Raw genomic sequence first — 18,191 nt, forward strand, 5'->3', positions numbered from 1 at the left:
CCCTGCTCCCCCCGGGCTCCCACCGGGGTGCAAGGTCACCTCTCCGCCAAGCAGTTAAAATAGCCACTGATTGCCCAGGTGGCCGCTGCCTGGGGCTACGCCACGGCGGGGCCCCCCCCTTTGCCCTCTGTGCCCCCCCAAGCCGTGGGGCAGCGCGGCGGGGTGCTGCCGGCACCTTGCCCTTGCCCTCGCGGGTGCCTGCCCCTTGCCTGGGGTCAAACTCCATTGGGACAGCAGTGCCGGCCCGGGCGCCCGGCTGCGCCCGGCACACGGAGGGTCCCAGCCCCCTGCCCCACGGGTTTTGGGGGGGGGGGGGGCCACAGGGGAAACTGAGGCAGGGCCCGGCTGGGGAGCGGCTCGGCGCCGCGGTGTATTTTTAGTGAGCGGCGCGGCGCGACGGGGCCCGGCCGGGCGGCAGCTGCTCGCAAAGGTCAGGCCGCGGCGGTGGCAGCGCCCGCGACGGCAACACCCCGGGGCCCTCCCTCGCCGCCCGGGCGCAGCCGCGCCGTGCCGTGCCGTGCCGTTCCATGCCCAGCCGCGCCGCGCCGAGCCGGCAGCGGGGAGGGAGCCTCGGCGGCGGGTGCTGCCCCACGCGCAGGTGAGCCGCGGCTCGGGGGCCCCGCCGAGCCCTGGGGTGCAGCGCGGTGCTTCCCGGCCCCCCGGGGAGTGGGGTGGCCCGGGGGCCTCCCGGCTGCCCCCACCCCCCCGGCAGTGCCGCCCCACTGCTGCAGGGGCTGATAAGGGCCAGCGCGGGGAGGGGGGGGGTGAGTGGGGCTGGGAGCCCGGCACCATGGGGCTGCGGGGGGTGCAACACTCCAGGGAGGGGGCTGGCTATGGGGCACCCCACAGTGAGGGACTGGGGCAGCCCACAGGCGAGGGGGGCTGGCTGTGGGGCACCCCACAGCAAGAGGACTGGCTATGGAGCACCCAAAGGCGAGGGGGGGCTGGCTATGGGGCACCCCACGGGCAAAGGGGTTGGCTATGGGGCACCCCACAGCAAAGAGGACTGGCTGTGGGGCACCCCACGGGCGAGGGGGCTGGCTGTGAGGCACCCCATGGGTGAGGGGGGCTGGCTATGGAGCACCCAAAGGTGAGGGGGGCTGGCTATGGGGCACCCCACGGGCGAGGGGGCTGGCTGTGGGGCACCCCACGGGCGAGGGTGCTGGCTATGGGGCACCCCATGGGCAAGGGGTGGTTTCCGGGACCCATGGGGCCCGTGGGCGGGGGGATGTGGGGCAGGACCCCCAAGGCCCCCAGGTTGTCCCCGGCCAGGCAGGGGGGTCCCCGACCCGGCGGGCACCCGCGGGACTCGAACCTGCCACCCTGCCCTGGGGAGGGCAGCAGCAGCCAATCAGCTCCGGAGGGCGGGGCAGGGACAGCGGAGCCGGGCCCTGATTGGCTGGAAGGAGAGGGTGGGGTCAGTGTGGGTTGGCAGTTAAAGGCGGTAGGGGGCGCTGTGGGGCAGTGCGGGGCCGCGGCAGCACGGGGCAGCGCAAGGGGGTCAGTGTGGGGCAGCGCAGGATTGGTGTGGGGCAGTGCAGGGGGGGGTCAGTGTGGGGCAGCGCAGGGGGGTCAGTGTGGGGCAGCGCAGGATTGGTGTGGGGCAGTGCAGGGGGGGGTCAGTGTGGGGCAGTGCAGGGTCGGTGTGGGGCAGTGCAGGGCCAGTGTGAGGAAGTGTGGGGCAATGCAGGGGGGTCAGTGTGGGGCAGTGTGGGGGGATCAGTGTGGGGCAGTGTGGGGGGATCAGTGTGGGGCAGCGCTGGGGCAGCACAGGGGCAGTGCAGGGCTGTTGAGGGGCAGTGTGGGGACAGTGTGGGGCAGTGAAGGGGCAGTGCGAGGTCAGTGTGGGGCAGCGCAGGGGGTTAGTGTGGGTCACTGTGGGGTCACTGTGGGGCAGTGGGGGGGTCAGCGTGGGGTCAGTGGGGGTCTGTGGGGGGATCAGTGTGGGGCAGCACTGGGGCAGCACAGGGGCAGTGCAGGGCTGTGGAGGGGCAGTGCAGGGGGGTCAGTGTGGGGCAGTGCAGGGGGTTAGTGTGGGTCACTGTGGGGCAGCACGGGGTCAGCGTGGGGCAGTGCAGGGGGGCAGTGGGGGGTCAGCGTGGGGTCAGTGCAGGGGGGCAGTGGGGGGTTAGCGTGGGGGGCAGTGTGGGGCAGTGCAGGGGGGCAGTGTGGGGCAGCGCAGGGGGGTCAGTATGGGGCAGTGCAGGGGGTCAGTGTGGGGCAGCACAGGGGCGCAGTGTGGGGGCACTGTGGGGCGCCCCAGGGTGCGGGTTGCAGGGCGCAGGGGGGTGCGGCAGGGACGTGCCCGCGCGTGTTGCAGGGGTGCGTGTGTGCGTGCGTGTGTGTGCACACGCGTGTGCGGGCGCAGGCCGGGGGGCGACGGGGCGCCGCCGTGCGCACGGTGCTGCGGGTGCCGGGGGGGCGCCGGGGGAGCCCCGGGGGGTGCGGGGGCGGCTCCCGCCCGGGAGCGCTCGGGGCTGGGGGCTGCGCCGGCGGGGGGGCACCGGGGGCACCGGGACGTGCCCGTGCCCGTCGGGGCGGGCCGGGGCGGTGCCGGTGCCCGGTGGCGGTGCCCGTCGGGGGGGGCCGGTGCGGGCGGTGCCGGTGCCCGTTGCCCGTCGGGGCGGTGCCAGTGCCGGTGCCCGTCGGGGCGGCGCCGGTGCCCGTTGCCCGGTGCCCGTCGGGGGGGGCCGGTGCCCGTTGCCCGTCGGGGCGGTGCCGGTGCCCGCGGGCGGCTCGGCGCGGGCCATGCGGGCGCTGAGGGCGCTGCGGCCCCGCAGGATCCCGGCCGGACGGGCCATGGCGGCGGCGGCGGCGGCGGCGGCGGCGGCGGCGGCGGCGGGGCGCGGGCCGGTGCCGGTGCCGGTGCCGGGCCCCGGGGCGGCGGCGGGGCAGCGGCGGGCGCCGGTGCTGAGCGTGGCCACCATGAACCCGGCGGTGCGGCGGGTGGAGTACGCGGTGCGCGGCCCCATCGTCACCCGCGCCCTGGAGTTGGAACGGGAGCTGAGCCAGGTACGGCACTGCCGGGACCGCCGGGACCCCCCGGACACCCAGTCTCGGGATGACCTGCCCCGGGACCCCCCGGACACCCAGCCCCGGGACCCCGGACACCCCCTACCCCGGGACTCCCTGCCCCGGGACTCCCGGGCAACCCCAGCTGCGGGACACCAGGACACTCTGCCCCGGGACCCCCGGGATCCCCCGGTCACCCAACTCCGGAATCACCTGCCCCAGGACCCCTGGGATCCCCCAGACACCCAGCCCCGGGACCCCTGGGACACCCCCTGCCCTGGGACCCCCTGCCCCGGGACACCGGGACACCGGGACACTCTGCCCCAGGACCCCCCGGACACCCCCTGCCCTGGCACCCCCCGGACACCCCCCTGCCCCAGGAACCCCTGCCCCGGGACCCCCGGGACACTCTCTGCCCCCAAGACCCCCGGGGCACCATCACCCCAGCACCCTGCTCCGGGACCCCCCCCACCCCCGGGCACCCTGTCCCGGGACCCCCCGAGCCCCGAGCCCTGGGCACCCGCACCCCCGGGCCCCTTGCTCTAGGACACCCTGCCCCGGGCACCGTCACCCTCTGGGCACCCGGCCCCAGACCACCCGCCACCCCCGGGTGCACGCACCCCGCCCCAGGCCCCCCCCCCCGCCCCAGTCCCCTCCTGGCCCCGGGGCGCCCCGCTGGTGGCCGTGTCTTGTCCCCCCCCCCCCCCCCCCCCCCCGCGGCCCCGCTCCCACCTGGGGGTTTTCCCACCGCTGCGCCGGAGCCGCGGGCCGGGTGGCAGTGAAGGGCCCGTGGGTGTAGGGCACGGGCCGGGGGGGGCAAGGGTGGCGTGGCCCCATGTCCCGTGCGCCCCACGTCCCACGTGCCCCATGTCCTGTGCTCCCCATATCCTGTGCACCCCATGTCCCATGCACCCCATGTCCCATGCACCCCATGTCCTGTGCACCCCATGTCCTGCGTGCCCCATGTCCCATGCACCCCATGTCCCATGTGCCCCATGTCCCGTGCACTCCACATCCTGCGTGCCCCATGTCCTGCGTGCCCCATGTCCTGTGCACCCCATGTCCTGCATGCCCCATGTCCCATGCACCCCATGTCCCGTGTGCCCCATGTCCTGTGCGCCCCATATTCTGTGCACCCCATGTCCCGTGCACCCCATATTCCGTGCATCCCATGTCCCACATGCCCCACGTCCCGTGCGCCCCACATCCCGTGCGCCCCACGTCCCGCGCGCCCCGCGGGTGCCGGGCTGTGCTGCGCGGGGGCCCGGCGTGCCACGGCCTGCCCGGCACCGCGGGCACCTTCCCGCTTCCCGCGGCACCTGGGCCGGGGCACGTGCGGGGGCGGCTCCCGCGCCCGCCGCTCCCTGTCCCTGGCGCCCTGCCGGTGGCGCGGCGGGTGGCATCGCCAGCCTCGGCCGCGGGCTCCGCGGGTCCCCGGGCGAGCGCTGCCGCCGGCCCCGGGGGCGACTCGGGTGCCGGCCTAACCCCCGCGGGCGGCACAGGCCGTCCTGAAACCGAAGCTGGCGGGACAAACTCCTCGGTGCCAGCGAGGGCACCGTGCCCGCCGGCGCAGCGGGGCCTCCCGCGGCTCCTGGCCGCTCGCCCTGGCTCCCGTGCCCATCCCCGTGGCGTCCTGCCTGGCGGGGGGGCTCAGCAGCGCTGCTGTCCCCATGCGCTGGTGGCACTGGGGGGGGGGGGAGGGGACCGTGCTGCCGTGCCCAGCCTGGCACAGCGGTGTCCCCGGGGCAGGACGGTGCCATCCCGGTGTCCCCGGGGCTCCCGGTCCGAGGGGGTCGGCAGCGCCCGGGAGGCAGCGCCACGGTGAGCCAAGGACGTGCCGGGGGGGGGTGTGTGTGTGTGTGTGCAGCGGGGCGGCACCGCGTGCAAACACACACGCACACTCACGCACACGCACACGCACACGCACACGCACGTGCGCAGCGTGCACCCAGTGCACCCGTGCCGTTTGCACACGTGCGGCGCCCCGTGCCCCGTGCACGTACCCACGTGCGCGCACACGCACGTGCACTGCGCGGTGCGCACACCTTGCACGCGCACACACGCACGCCAGCGCGGCTCTTGCGCGGCTGCAGCCGCCGGTGCCCCCCCCGGCCCCGCGGGGGACCCAGGGAAGGCTGCGCCCGCTCCCGGGCTGCCCGGTGCGGCGGGTCCCCGCGGGACACCCAGGAAATGCCCCGGAGCGGCAGGCGGTGCCGGGCCCGGGGGGCGGGGGGGGGGGCAGAGTTCAGCGCTGGCGCGGAGCTGTCCAAAGTCCGTGGCGCGGGGGGGGGGGGGGGGGGGGGGGTGGCTCGGGGACCTTCCTCGGAGCCCGGCCGGGCTCTGTGCCCCAAATGCCCCCGGGGTCCCCGCGCCCCAGGTCCCTGTGCCCTGGGTGTCCCCCCCCCGGGAGCAGGGGGCCCCGTGGGCGGTGCAGCGTGCAGGGTGCTGTTGGCCCTGGCCGTGGGTCACCACGCTCCGGGCCGCCCCCCCCAGCCCCACGGCGGCGGTGGCAGTGGTGGCGGCGGCGGGGACCCCCGTCCCGCTCCTCACCCCCTCCCGGTGCCCGCAGGGCGTCCCCAAGCCCTTCACGGAGGTGATTAAAGCGAACATCGGCGATGCCCACGCCATGGGGCAGAAGCCCATCACCTTCCTCCGCCAGGTACCGGCGGGGCGGACGCGGGGGTGGTGGTGGTGGTGGGGGACGGTGGCAGCGGGGGGGGCCCAGGCGTCCGGGCGGCGGGCTGAGCTGCGCCCCGGTGCCGTGCCAGGTGAGCGCCCTGTGCCTGTGCCCCGAGCTGCTGAGCGAGCCCTCCATCCCCGGCGACGCCAAGGAGCGAGCGCGGCGGCTGCTGGCGGCCTGCGCCGGGCAGAGCGCCGGTGAGTGCCCGTCCCGCCGCGGGGGGGGCCCGGAGAAGGGGGGGGGGGGGACACATATGCGGTTGGGGACCCCGGCGTCACCCGCGCCACCCGGCTCCCTGCCCCGCCAGGTGCCTACAGCGCCAGCCCCGGCATCGAGCTGGTGCGCCGCGACGTGGCGCGCTTCATCGAGCGGCGCGACGGCGTGCCCGCCAAGCCCGACGACATCTTCCTCTCCACGGGGGCCAGCGACGCCATCGTGGTACGGTCCCGTCCCCCGTCCCCCCCCCCCGGCGGTGGCACCGTGCCACCCGGGCTTGCTGCCACCGGCCGGCTTTCCCACGCCCCCCCCAGGGTTGGGGCCGGCAGTGGCGGCGCTGGAGCCCACAAAGGGCCTTTGTGCAGCGCCTGGCACCGGCCCCGGGCTGGGCAGCACCAATGTCCCCTGCGCGGCCAGCCGGGCCCCCCGCGGCCTCGGCGTCCCTGTGCCCACCACGATCCCGCGCCATCCTGGTGGCTCCGGCCAGTTCCCACGCTGCCCTACGGCCCTGCGGCTGCCGTGCCAGCACCATGCCCACCCTGTCCCCGTGCCTGCACTGTCCCCGTGCCCACACTGTCCCTGTGCCCACACTGTCCCCATGCCATCCCTATACCCACTCTGTCCCCATGCCCACACTGTCCCCGTGCCCACAGCATCCCCGTGCCATCCCTATACCCACCCTGTCCCCATGCCCAGTGTCCCCCATGCCATCCCTACACCCATGCCCACCCTGTCCCCATGCCCACACCATCCTGTGCCCACATTGTCCCCATGCCCACCCTGCCCCATGCCCACGCTGTCCCCATGCCATCCCCATACCCACAGTGACCCCCCCGTGCCCACCCTGTCCCTATGCCCACACTGTCCCTGTGTCCAACCCATCCCTGTGCCCACCCTGTCCCTGTGCCCACACCATCCCTGTGCCTACACTGTCCCTGTGCCCACCCTGTCCCCGTGCCCATGCCATCCTTATGCCCATGCTATTCCTGGGCCCACACTGTCCCCACTCTCATGCCATTGCTGATCCCATGCCACCCCCCCCGCCCATACTGTCCCCATCCCCGCACCGTCCCCATGCCCATGGCCTCCCCATGCGGTGCCCGTGCCCACGCGGCTCCTCTCCCGCAGACCATCCTGAAGCTGCTGGTGTCCGGGGAGGGCGCGTCGCGGACGGGCGTGATGATCCCCATCCCGCAGTACCCGCTCTACTCGGCCGCCATCGCCGAGCTCAGCGCCGTGCAGGTCAACTACTACCTGGACGAGGAGCACTGCTGGGCGCTGGACGTGGGCGAGCTGCGGCGGGCGCTGGCCGAGGCCCGCCGCCACTGCGCCCCCCGCGTCCTCTGCATCATCAACCCGGGCAACCCCACCGGTACCCCCGGGAGGACGGGGCGGGAGCCCGGGGACCCCCGGTGCCGTGCCGGTGCCGCGCCGGTGCCGCAGCAGCCCCTGACACGTGGGTCTCTCCAGGGCAGGTGCAGAGCCGGCAGTGCATCGAGGACGTCATCAAGTTTGCGTTTGAGGAGAAGCTCTTCCTCATGGCCGACGAGGTGAGCGTGGTCCACGGGGCGGCTCTCCCCACCATCACCTGCCCGGGGGACCCCGGCGTCTGGGGTGACGCCACGCTGCCCCCCAGGTCTACCAGGACAACATCTACGCCGAGGGCTCGGCTTTCCACTCCTTCAAGAAGGTGCTGTTTGAGCTCGGGCCACCATACGCAGACGTGGTGGAGCTGGCCTCCTTCCACTCCATCTCCAAGGGCTTCATGGGCGAGTGAGTGCCCCATGAGACACCCTGGCGATGCTTGCCCCCTGCCCCATGGGCCCCAAGGGCCAAAGCGGGGGGGATGGTGGTGCCATGGCCCCATGGGTGGAGGCCATGGCCCCATGGGTGGGAATGGTGGTGCCATGGCCTCATGGGTTCCAGGATGGGGATGGTGATGCCCTGGCCCCACGGGTCCTGGGGTAAAAATGGTAGTGCCACAGCCCCATGGGTGCTGGGGTGGGGATGGTGGTGCCCCAGCTCCATAAGTTCCAGTGTGGGGATGGTGGTGCCCCCATGGGTCCCTGCTATGGATCACTATCCATGGGTCCTTGTCTGCGGGTCCCTGTCCATGGCTTCCTTTTCCGTGGCTCCCTGCCTGTGGGGCCCTGTCCATATGTCCCTATCCGCAGGTCCCTGTTTGGGGGGGGGGGGTCCCCATCTGTGGCTCCCCACCTGGGTCTCCATGGGTCTCCATCCTTGAGCCCCTGTCCACACTTCCTCATCCTTGGGTATCCCCCCGTGCATCCTTGTCCATGGGTCCCCACCCCTGGTCTCCATCCGTGGGTCCCCATCCCTGGCTCCCTGGCCGTGGCCCCCACGGACGGGTGCCTGCTGGTGCCGTCATGGGCTATGCTGCGGCCAGGTGCGGGTTTCGGAGCGGCTACGTGGAGGTGGTGAACATGGACCCCGAGGTGCGGCAGCAGCTGGCCAAGCTGGTGTCGGTGCGCCTGTGCCCGCCCGTGCCTGGGCAGATCGTCCTGGACGCCGTGGTGGACCCGCCGCAGCCCGGCGAGCCCTCCTACGAGCGCTTCATCGCCGTGAGTGCGGGCAGGGGACAAGGATGGGGGCATGAGCACGATGATGGGCATGGGCATGGGCAAGGGGATGGGCATGAGAATGGGGATGGGCATGGGGATGAGGATGGGCATGGACATAGGGATGGACTTGGGCATGGGCATGGACATGGGCATGGACACGGACATAGGGATGGGCATGGACATGGGCATGGGGATGAGGATGGGCATGGGATGGGCATGGGCAAGGGGCTGGTCATGGGGATGAGGATGGGCAGGGGCATGGACATGGACATAGGGATGGACATGTGTATGGGCATGGGGATGAGGATGGGCATGGGCAAGGGGCTGGTCATGGGGATGAGGATGGGCATGGACATGGGCATGGGCATGGACATAGGGATGGACATGGGCATGGGGATGAAGATGGGCATGGGCAAGGGGCTGGTCATGGGGATGAGGATGGGCATGGGCATGGACATGGACATGGGCATGGACATAGGGATGGACATGGGCATGGACATGGACATAGGGATGGACATAGGCATGGGCATGGACACGGACATAGGGATGGGCATGGACATGGACATGGGCATGGACATAGGGATGGACATGGGCATGGACACGGACATAGGGATGGACATAGGCATGGGCATGGACACGGACATAGGGATGGGCATGGACATGGGCACGGGCATGGACACGGACATAGGGATGGGCATAGGCATGGATATGGGCATGGGGACCAGTGTGGGGATGATCATGGGCAGGGGGGGGAGCCCCAGTGCCCGTGGCACCCCGGATGCGGGCTCAGCACTGGGTTCTCCCACCGGCAGGAGAAGCAGGCGGTGCTCAGCGCCCTGGCGCACAAGGCCCGGCTCACCCAGGAGATCTTCAACCAGGCGCCCGGCATCCACTGCAACCCCGTGCAGGGCGCCATGTACTCCTTCCCCAGGATCGAGCTGCCGCCCCGTGCCGTGCAGGAGGCCAAGGTACCGGATGAGACCCCGTGCCGTGACCGAGGCCCTTCCTGGTGCCCCACGCCCCTACAGCGGGCAGCGTGGGACCTCCCCTGCCCCATGCGTGGGTCCTGGTGGCCCATGCAGGTCTGACCCATGCCCGGTCACGCAGGCACAGGGCCAGGCCCCGGACATGTTCTTCTGCATGAAGCTGCTGGAGGAGACGGGCATCTGCGTGGTGCCGGGCAGCGGGTTTGGGCAGCGGGAAGGCACCTACCATTTCCGGTGGGTCCCCGTGGAGGTGCCCCGGGGTGCAGGGTTTAGAGAGGAGGGTGCAAGGAAGGTGGGGAGCCGGGTGCAGGGTGCTTGGCGCAGGCAGTGGACGTGCACGGTGCTGGGTGCATGGAGGAGGGTGCAGGGTGCTTGGTGCCGGCAGTGGACGTGCACGGTGCCGGGTGCGTGGAGGAGGGTGCAGGGTGCTTGGTGCAGGCAGTGGATGTGCACGGTGCCGGGTGCACGGAGGAGGGTGCAGGGTGCTGGGGGAGGTTGTGGGGTGCAATGCGGGGGGGGGGTGTGCGGGGAGGGATGGGCACGGTGCCGGGCGCAGGGGGGGTGGCGGGTGTCCCGGCGCCGGTGCCAGCGCCCGCTGTGCCCCAGGATGACCATCCTGCCACCCACGGAGAAGCTCCAGGTGCTGCTGCAGAAGCTCAGCCAGTTCCACGCCAAGTTCACCAAGGAGTACTCCTAACGCCGGTCCCGGCACCCAGCACCCGTCCCCCGCGGGGTCCCACCCCTACCCGCTCCATCCCCCTGCCCCGCGAGGGACCCCCCCCTCGCCCCGGGCGGTCGGCCAGGTGCCCGGCGCTGTACGTCTCCAAGTGCCTTCAGTCTCCAAGTGCCTTCCCGGGGGGGGGGGACGGAGACGGGGACGGGGACGGGGACACGAGGGCACCCCGTGTCCCGGGGCAGGTCCCCCCGGGGCTCGGCACCGCTGCCCGGGCACGGCGGGTAGGGCTGGTTCTCCCCTTGGAACCCCCTAATAAAAGGGTAGCGAACAGCCGCGTGGGGCCGTGCATCGCCGGGCTGAGTCCTCCCGCGCTCGTGACACAGCTCCCACGGTCGGTGCCCCGCAGCCACCAGGGCTGTGTCCCTTTCCCCCCCCCCCCCCGGCGAGCGTTGAGCACAGGAGCGCGTCCGTCCATGCGATGCGATCAGGCGGTGCTTTAATTGGGCCGTGCGATCAGCCCGGCTGCCCGGCGCCGCGTCACGAGAAGTCCCGCACGAAGGCGGCGTGGTACTCGGCCACGGCGCCCAGCGCCCTCCGCAGCGTCTCGGCGGGCGGCAGCAGCGACAGCCTGGGGAGCGCCGCCGTGGGTGGCCGTGCCCCCGCCGTGGCTCCGGCACCCCCCCACCCAACCCTGCCAGCCCCCCCCCAAACCCTCCCATCAGCCAACCCCGATGACCCACCTTGACCTCTCGGGCCCCCCAACACCCATCACCAAACCCAACCAGTCCCACCACCCAACCCAACCTCTTGGCCCCAACCGGCCCCCCAACCAACCAGCCCTCCACCACCCACCCACAACAGCAACCCACCCACACCAACCAGCCCCCAACACCCATCACTGAACCCAACCCAAACCCAACCAGCTCCACCAACCACCCATCCCAACCAGCCCTCCATCACCCACTCACACCAACCAGCCCCTCAACACCTATCACTGAACCCAACCAGCCCCCCCCAACACCTATCACCAAACCCACCCAGTCCCACCACCCAACCCAACCTCTCAGCCCCAACCAGCCTCCCAACCTCCTGTCCCAACCAGCCCCCCCAACACCATCAGCCAAACCCAACCAGCCCCACCACCCAACCCCAATGTCTCCATCCGAACCACCCACCCACTCCAACCAGTCCTTGACCACCCGACCACAACCACACACCTCAACACCTGCCACCCAAATCCACCCAGTCCCACCACCCACCTACTCCGATCAGCCCTCCACCGCCCACGCACCCTAACCAGCCCCTGAATACCCATCACCCAGCCCAACCAGACCCTCGCAAGCAACCCCACCCTGTCAACTCCAAGCACCCACCTGAGTCAACCCCCTCCCACCCAGCCCCACCACCCACCCCCAACCTCTCAGCCCCAGCCAGACCCCTAAACACCCACCCCCAACCCCACCCACCAAATAACTCCAAAACCCACTCCACCCAGCCCTCCACCAACCAACCACCTCACCACCCCACCCACAACAACCTCCCATACCCATTGCCCAAACCTCAACCCAGCTCCACCACCCAACCTCTTGCACACACCCCCCCCCCCATCCAACCCAACCAGCCTCCCCCACCAAACCCCAAGCAGCCCCCATCCACCAGCTCCCAGCACCTTCCCTCACCACCCCCAGCCCTGAACAACCCCTCCACACCTTCGACCCTGCAACCCAGCCCCCTTGCAACCCCCCCCCCTCCTTGCTGCAGGGGGTTCCCCTGCACCCTGCCCTCCCCCGGGTACCCAACGTGGTAGGTGCCCTCCTGCTGCCCAAATGTGCTCCCTGGCGCCAGCACGATGCCCGTCGCCTCAGCAGCTTCTGGCAGAAGAAGAAATCGGGCTCCACACCCTGTGCCTGTGGGGAGAAGGGCAGTGACGGTCACCCTGCACCCTGGGGCGCCCCATGTTCCTGGGCTGCACCACATCCCCAGGGTGCCCCGGTGTCCCCCGCGATCCCCCATGCCATGGGGCGTCCTGCATCCCCGGAGCATCCCGCATCCCCAGGGTGCCCCGTGTCCCCGCGATCCCCCATGCCATGGGGCGTCCTGCATCCCCAGAGCATCCTGCATCCCCAGGGTGCCCCATGTCCCCATGATCCCCCATGCCATGGGGCATCCTGCATCCCCGGAGCATCCTGCATCCCCAGGGTGCCCCATGTCCCCACGATCCCCCATGCCATGGGGCATCCTGCATCCCCGGAGCATCCTGCATCCCCAGGGTGCCCCATGTCCCCGCGATCCCCCCCATACCATGGGGCGTCCTGCATCCCCGCAGCATCCCAGGGTGCCCCACATTCCCGGGGTGTCCCGCACCCCCCCGCGGCCGCTCACCTGGGCCTCCCGCACGGCGCGGGGCGGGAGCTGGACACGGGGGAAGGCGCGGGCGCCGCCCTGCACGGGCTGGCAGCGGATGCCGGGCGCCCGGGCGAGCAGGTCCTGCACCAGGCGGGCCTTGCGGCCAGGTCGCTCCGCGCCGCCTGCTCCTCCTGCAGCGGGTCAGGGCAGCATGAGTCCTGCCACCCCGCGCTGCCTGCGCGGCGGGGGCCCAGGCGTCCGGGCTGCCCCCCCGGGTACGTACAGCGGCGAAGGACGCGTAGCAGGGCTCCTCGGGACCCGGCAGCTCCATGGCCGTGTGCAGCAGGATCTGCCCCAGGATGGGGGGTACACGGAGAGCCCCCACGTGTAGAAGCACTTCAGGACGCCGGGGTCGATGTTCACCAGCTCGAAGAAACCGGCTCGGAAACCGCCCCTGGGTGGGGAGAGGGGAGCAGAGGGGGCAGTTTGCATCCCGCTGGGACCCCCCCCCCCCATGGGACCAGGCAGCCGGGTGAGCTGGGAGGGGGAACGGGGATGACTCACTCGCCGGCGATGCCCTTGGACAGGGAGTAGAAGGAGACCAGCTGGACGGTGGTGGCCAGCGGGGCGCCCATCTCGCACAGCACCCGCTTGAAGGAGAGGAAGGGGCGGCCGGGGGCGGCCACGCTGTCCTGGTGCACCTGCGGGACGGGCACGGATGGGGTTGGTGGCACCGGGGGATGCCGGACCCCCCCCCCCCCCCGGTGTCCCCGTGCACCCACCTCGTCCGCCAGCAGCAGCAGGTTTTCCTCGTCCGCCAGCCGGATGACGGCTTCCATGCTCTGCCGGCTCAGCACGTGGCCTGGGGGGCAACCACGGGTTGCAAAGGGAAGAGGGGGCAGCACCATGCATGGGGTCGGGGGAGGACTCAGCCCCCTCGCTCACCCGTGGGGTCCCCGGGTTGACGACGCAGAGCACTTTGGGGTCGCAGCGCTCCCGGGCCCGCCGCAGCGCCCGCCGCACCTCGCCCACGTCCACGTCCCAGCCCCGCTCCTCGGCCAGCAGGTAGGGAACGGCCGCGGCCCCGGCCAGCGCCGCAGCCGCCCGTAGAGCGGCGGCCCGGCGCCGGGAGCAGCACGGCCGCCCGCCGCGCCGCCCCCCGCGTCCACCACCAGCGACACGACGTCCTGCCGGGTGAAGCTGAGTTGGCGAGGCCACCAGCACCCCGGGGTGCTCGCCCGGGCATGGGGACCATTGCAACGCCCCAGTGCAGGGGGATGCTGCAACAGCCTGGTGCAGGGGGGGGGGGGGATGCTGCAATGCACCAGTGCAGGAGGATGCTGCAACGCCCCGGTGCAGGGGGGGACGCTGCAATTGCACTGGGCAGGGGGATGCTGCAACACCCTGGGGCAGGGGGGGATGCTGCAATGCTCCGGTGCAGGGGGGACGCTGCAACGCCCAGTGCAGGGGGACGCTGCAATGCACCAGGGCAGGGGGATGCTGCAACGCCCTGGTGCAGGGGGATGCTGCAATGCTCCGGTGCAGGGGAGATGCTGCAACGCCCCAGTGCAGGGGGACGCTGCAATGCACCAGGGCAGGGGGGACGCTGCAACACCCCAGTGCAGGGGGACGCTGCAATGCACCAGGGCAGGGGGACGCTGCAACACCCCGGGGCAGGGGGATGCTGCAATGCCCTGGTGCAGGGGGGGACGTTGCAACACCGCAGTGCGGGGGGGGGGGGATGCTGCAACACCCCAGGGCAGGGGGATGATGCAATGCACCGGTGCAGGAGGATGCTGCAACACCCTGGGGCAGGGGGACGCTGCAACGGCCCGGGGTGGGGAGGCGGACGACCCCAGCTCACCACCACGGCCGCTGCCGTGCCGCCGCAGGGCACGATGCTCCCGGGATCGCAGGGGACGCCGCCGTCGCGCCGCTCCAGGAACCGGGCCACCGTGCGGGCGACGGTGTCGGTGACGTACTCCAGGTTGTAAGCCCCTGGGGACGGGGTGGCGTCGGGAAGGGAGGAGGGGGGCAGCTCCAGCTCCTTGGCCCCAAATTTCCGTCCCCCCGCCAACCCGGCGGCGGGATGCCGGGGCCGGTACCTGGGCTGCCGCCGTGCAGGTGCCGCAGGAGGCGGCGGGCGCGCTGCTCGGCCTCGGCGGGCACGGCGGCGGTGCCCAGCAGCTCGGGTAGGCGCAGGCGGCAGCCACCTGCGGGCACCCGGCCTCCCTCAGCGGCCCGCGGACACCCCGGGGGTGCTGCCGGGGCAAACTGCCTGCTCCCGGCAGCGCCGCGGGCTGCGGAGGGGCTGCGGAGGGGCCGCAGGGATGCGGGGGGCTTGGGGGGGGGGGATGTTGGGGGTTTGGGGGGATGCTGAGGCTTCGGGGGCCAAGGGTTTGGGGGAGTGCAGAGGGTTTGGGGGGGATGGAGAGGGTTTGGGGGGATGTGGAGGGTTTGGGGGATGGAGAGGGTTTTGGGGAATGTGGAGGGTTTGTGGGGATGTGGAGGGTTGGGGGGATGCTGAGGGTTTGGGGGTTATGGAGGGTTTGGGGGATGTGGAGGGTTTGGGGGGATGCTGAGGATTTGGGGGGATGTGGAGGGTTTTGGGGGGATGTCAAGGTTGGCAGGGATGTGGAGGGTTTGAGGGGATATGGAGGGTTTTGGGGGTATACAGAGGGTTTTGGGGGGATGCCGAGGATTTGGGGGGATATGGAGGGTTTTGGGGGGATACAGAGGGTTTTGGGGGATGCTGAAGATTTGGGGGGATATGGAGGGTTTGGGGGGGATGCAGAGGGTTTGGGGGGGATGCCGAGGGTTCAAGGGGATGCAGAAGACTTGGGGGGGGGGGCGGCGGCAGATTCTCGGGGTGCTGGGGGGGGGTGCAGGGAGGCCGCGCGATCACAGAGACGCAGGTTTGCCAGGGACGCTGAAGGCTCGCGGGGGCGCTTGGGGGTTGGGGGTGGGGGGGCTGCAGGTTTGGGGGGGGGGGCTGAGGGCTGCCGGGAGCCTGCACCTTCGCCCCCCGCGGCGTGTTTGGCGCTGCCCCGGTTAATGATGAACGGCCGCGACCGCCCGACCGTGGCGGCGGGGGCGAAGGGCCCCGGGGTGGCCCGGGGACACGGGCCCGCGGGGGGGGGGGGGGGGTGGGGGGGGTCCCCGTTACCTGCCGGAGGAGGGCGAGGGGCTGGCGCCCGGCGGCGGCCGGGTCTCCCGAATGGCACCACACCACCTCCGCGAAGGGCTTGTCCTTGCCCTGGGGACGGCGGCCACCCGCCTGCGGTCACCCGCGTCCCCTCCCCAAACCGGGGGGATGTCGCCACGGGCTGGGGCAAGGGGAGGGGGGACAACCCCAGAGCGGGGGACCCCAGGGCAGCACCCGTCCCTGGGGGTGGGGACCTGCAGGGACACTGGCACCTGTGGGAGTGCAGGGACCTGGGGGACCCTGGGGGGGCTGCAGGGACCTGGGGGCTGTGGGGACTTGGAGGGGGGCAGAGGGACTGGCAGGACCATGGGGACCTGGGTGGCCTTGGGGACCTGGGTGGCCCTGGAGACCTGGGGGGCTGCAGGGACCTGGGGGCTGTGGGGACTTGGAGGAGGACAGAGGGACTGGCAGGACCATGGAGACCTGGGTGGCCTTGGGGACCTGGGTGGCCCTGGAGACCTGGGGGGCTGCAGGGACCTGGGGGCTGTGGGGACTTGGAGGAGGACAGAGGGACTGGCAGGACCATGGGGACCTGGGGGGCTGCGAGGACCTGGGGGCTGTGGGGATGGTGGAGGGGAGCAGGGGGACCAGCAGGACCATGGGGACCTGGGGTGGCCTTGGGGACCTGGGGGCTGCAGAGACTTGGAGGGGGACAGAGGGACCGGCGGGACCATGGGGACCTAGGTGGCCAGGGGGACCTGGGTGGCCATGGGGACCTGGGGGGCTGCAGGGACCTGGAGGGCTGTGGGACCTGGGGGGAGAGGGGGGGACGCTTCAGGGCGGCGGTGGCCGTGGGGACACACACGGGTGGCCGTGGGTGCCGGCGGGGCTCTCACCTGCGCCAGCTCCCGCTGGAGGGCGGCGGCGCGCTGGAGCAGCGGCTGCAGCGGCGGCGGCGCCGGGACACCGGGGCTCGGGGGGCGCCGGGGGGCGCCGGGGGCCTCCGCGGCTGCCATGGCCCCGCGACGGGACGGGACGCGACGGGACGGGACACCGGGACGGGGGCAGGACCTCCGCCGCCCCCCGCCCCCGTTACCTGCCCCCAAACCCGCCCCCAGCCCGCCCCCGCCCCCGCCCCGTCCGTCCGTCCGTCCGTCCGTCCCCTCGGGAAGGTCAGTAGGGCGCGGGGAGCCGCGCACCGGGCCCACTGGGGCGCCCAATGCTGTGGGGGGCCCGGCACCAGCCCCATAGGGCGGCCGGCAATGTCCCATGGGGCACCCAGCTCCATGGGGTGCACAGCTCCATAGGGTGCCCAACACCACGCCATGGGGTGCACAGCTCCGTGGGGTGCACAGCCCCATAGGGTGCCCAACACCACGCCATGGGGCATCCAGCTCCGTGGGGTGCACAGCCCCATAGGGTGACCAACACCATGGAGTGCCAAATATCATCTCATTGGGTGTCCAGCTCCATGGGGTGCATAGCACCAGCCCCACAGGGTGCCCAGTATCATCCTGTGGGGTGCCCAGCACCATCCCATGGGGTGCCCAGCACCATCCCATGGGGCACCCAGCTCCCTGGGGTGCACAGCACCATCCCATAGGGTGCACAGCACCATGGGGCACCCAGCACCATCCCATGGGATGCCCAGCTCCCCAAGACGGTCACCCCGCTGGCCAACATGGTCCAGCTCGTCTCCTTCTACTCCATCTCCAAGAGCGTCGCCGCCGAGTGAGTGCCCGTCCCCTGTTGGCCCTGGACGAGGGGGGCGCAGGGGTCCCGGCTGTGGGGGCCCCGTCGCAGGACCCCGCATGGTTGGGGGGGGGGTCCCACAGCCTCCTGTGGGTGCAGTTTCCACGCCAGGTTCCTGCAGCTGGTGAACGTGGAGCCCAGCGTCATTCAGCAGCTCCACCTGGTGCAGTCCATCACGTTGTGCTCGACCTCCTCGAGGACCCCATGCAGCCCATCCCTGTCCTCATCTCCATCCCCTTCCCCATCCTCTTCATCCCTCCCCTTTGCCTTCTCCTTCTGCATTCCCATTCTCTTCCCTCTTCCCAATCTCCTTCCCCCTCCATGTCCTTGTCCCCGTCCCCATCCCCTTGACCCTAGAGCCTGGCCCCGCTCACGGCCCCCCGGACCCGCTGCAGGATGAGCAGGCGGCGCGGAGCGACCTGGCCTGCAAGGCCCGCCTGGTGCAGGACCTGCTCGCCCGGGCGCCCGGCATCCGCTGCCAGCCCGTGCAGGGCGGCGCCCGCGCCTTCCCCCGCGTCCAGCTCCCGCCCCGCGCCGTGCGGGAGGCCCAGGTGAGCGGCCGCGGGGGCGCGGGACACCCCGGGAATGTGGGGCACCCTGGGGATGCTGCGGGGATGCAGGACGCCCCATGGCATGGGGGATCGTGGGGACACAGGACACCCTGGGGATGCTGCAGGGATGCAGGACGCCCCATGGCATGGGGGATCGTGGGGACACAGGACACCCTGGGGATGCTGCGGGGATGCAGGACGCCCCATGGCATGGGGGATCGTGGGGACACAGGACACCCTGGGGA

At 72.0% G+C, this 18,191-nt stretch overlaps 2 protein-coding genes across 2 annotated transcripts; one reads left to right on the top strand and one right to left on the bottom strand.

Moving 5' to 3' along the window:
* The first annotated feature begins 2,916 nt into the window (after positions 1–2,916).
* Positions 2,917–10,208, top strand: GPT (glutamic--pyruvic transaminase). Its single transcript, XM_067292248.1, has 11 exons — positions 2,917–3,012; positions 5,582–5,671; positions 5,781–5,889; positions 6,000–6,130; positions 7,037–7,280; positions 7,379–7,458; positions 7,545–7,681; positions 8,316–8,490; positions 9,303–9,458; positions 9,598–9,710; positions 10,083–10,208. Exons 1-11 carry the CDS (start codon positions 2,926–2,928, stop codon positions 10,171–10,173), a joined length of 1,413 nt encoding a protein of 470 aa, XP_067148349.1. The 5' UTR covers positions 2,917–2,925; the 3' UTR covers positions 10,174–10,208.
* Positions 10,209–10,309: 101 nt separating this feature from the next.
* Positions 10,310–17,456, bottom strand: LOC136991446 (alanine aminotransferase 1-like). Its single transcript, XM_067292578.1, is given in 15 exon segments — positions 10,310–10,324; positions 10,635–10,780; positions 11,948–12,059; positions 12,535–12,686; positions 12,778–12,858; positions 12,861–12,952; positions 13,063–13,199; positions 13,281–13,369; positions 13,452–13,607; positions 13,610–13,685; positions 14,363–14,496; positions 14,604–14,711; positions 15,665–15,754; positions 16,540–16,554; positions 17,276–17,456. Coding segments are annotated over 15 exon segments (1,584 nt in total).
* Positions 17,457–18,191: the final 735 nt, after the last annotated feature.

This window comes from Apteryx mantelli, chromosome 2 (genome assembly GCF_036417845.1).
Source record: "Apteryx mantelli isolate bAptMan1 chromosome 2, bAptMan1.hap1, whole genome shotgun sequence".
Lineage (NCBI taxonomy): Eukaryota > Metazoa > Chordata > Aves > Apterygiformes > Apterygidae > Apteryx > Apteryx mantelli.

Excerpts from the sequence above, each read along its gene's own strand:
- GPT (XM_067292248.1), top strand. The coding sequence starts at position 2,926 with ATGAACCCGGCGGTGCGGCGGGTGGAGTACGCGGTGCGCGGCCCCATC. Across the intron at positions 6,131-7,036 it reads GGGCCAGCGACGCCATCGTG|ACCATCCTGAAGCTGCTGGT; the intron begins GTACGGTCCCGT and ends CCTCTCCCGCAG. Across the intron at positions 9,711-10,082 it reads GAAGGCACCTACCATTTCCG|GATGACCATCCTGCCACCCA; the intron begins GTGGGTCCCCGT and ends GCTGTGCCCCAG.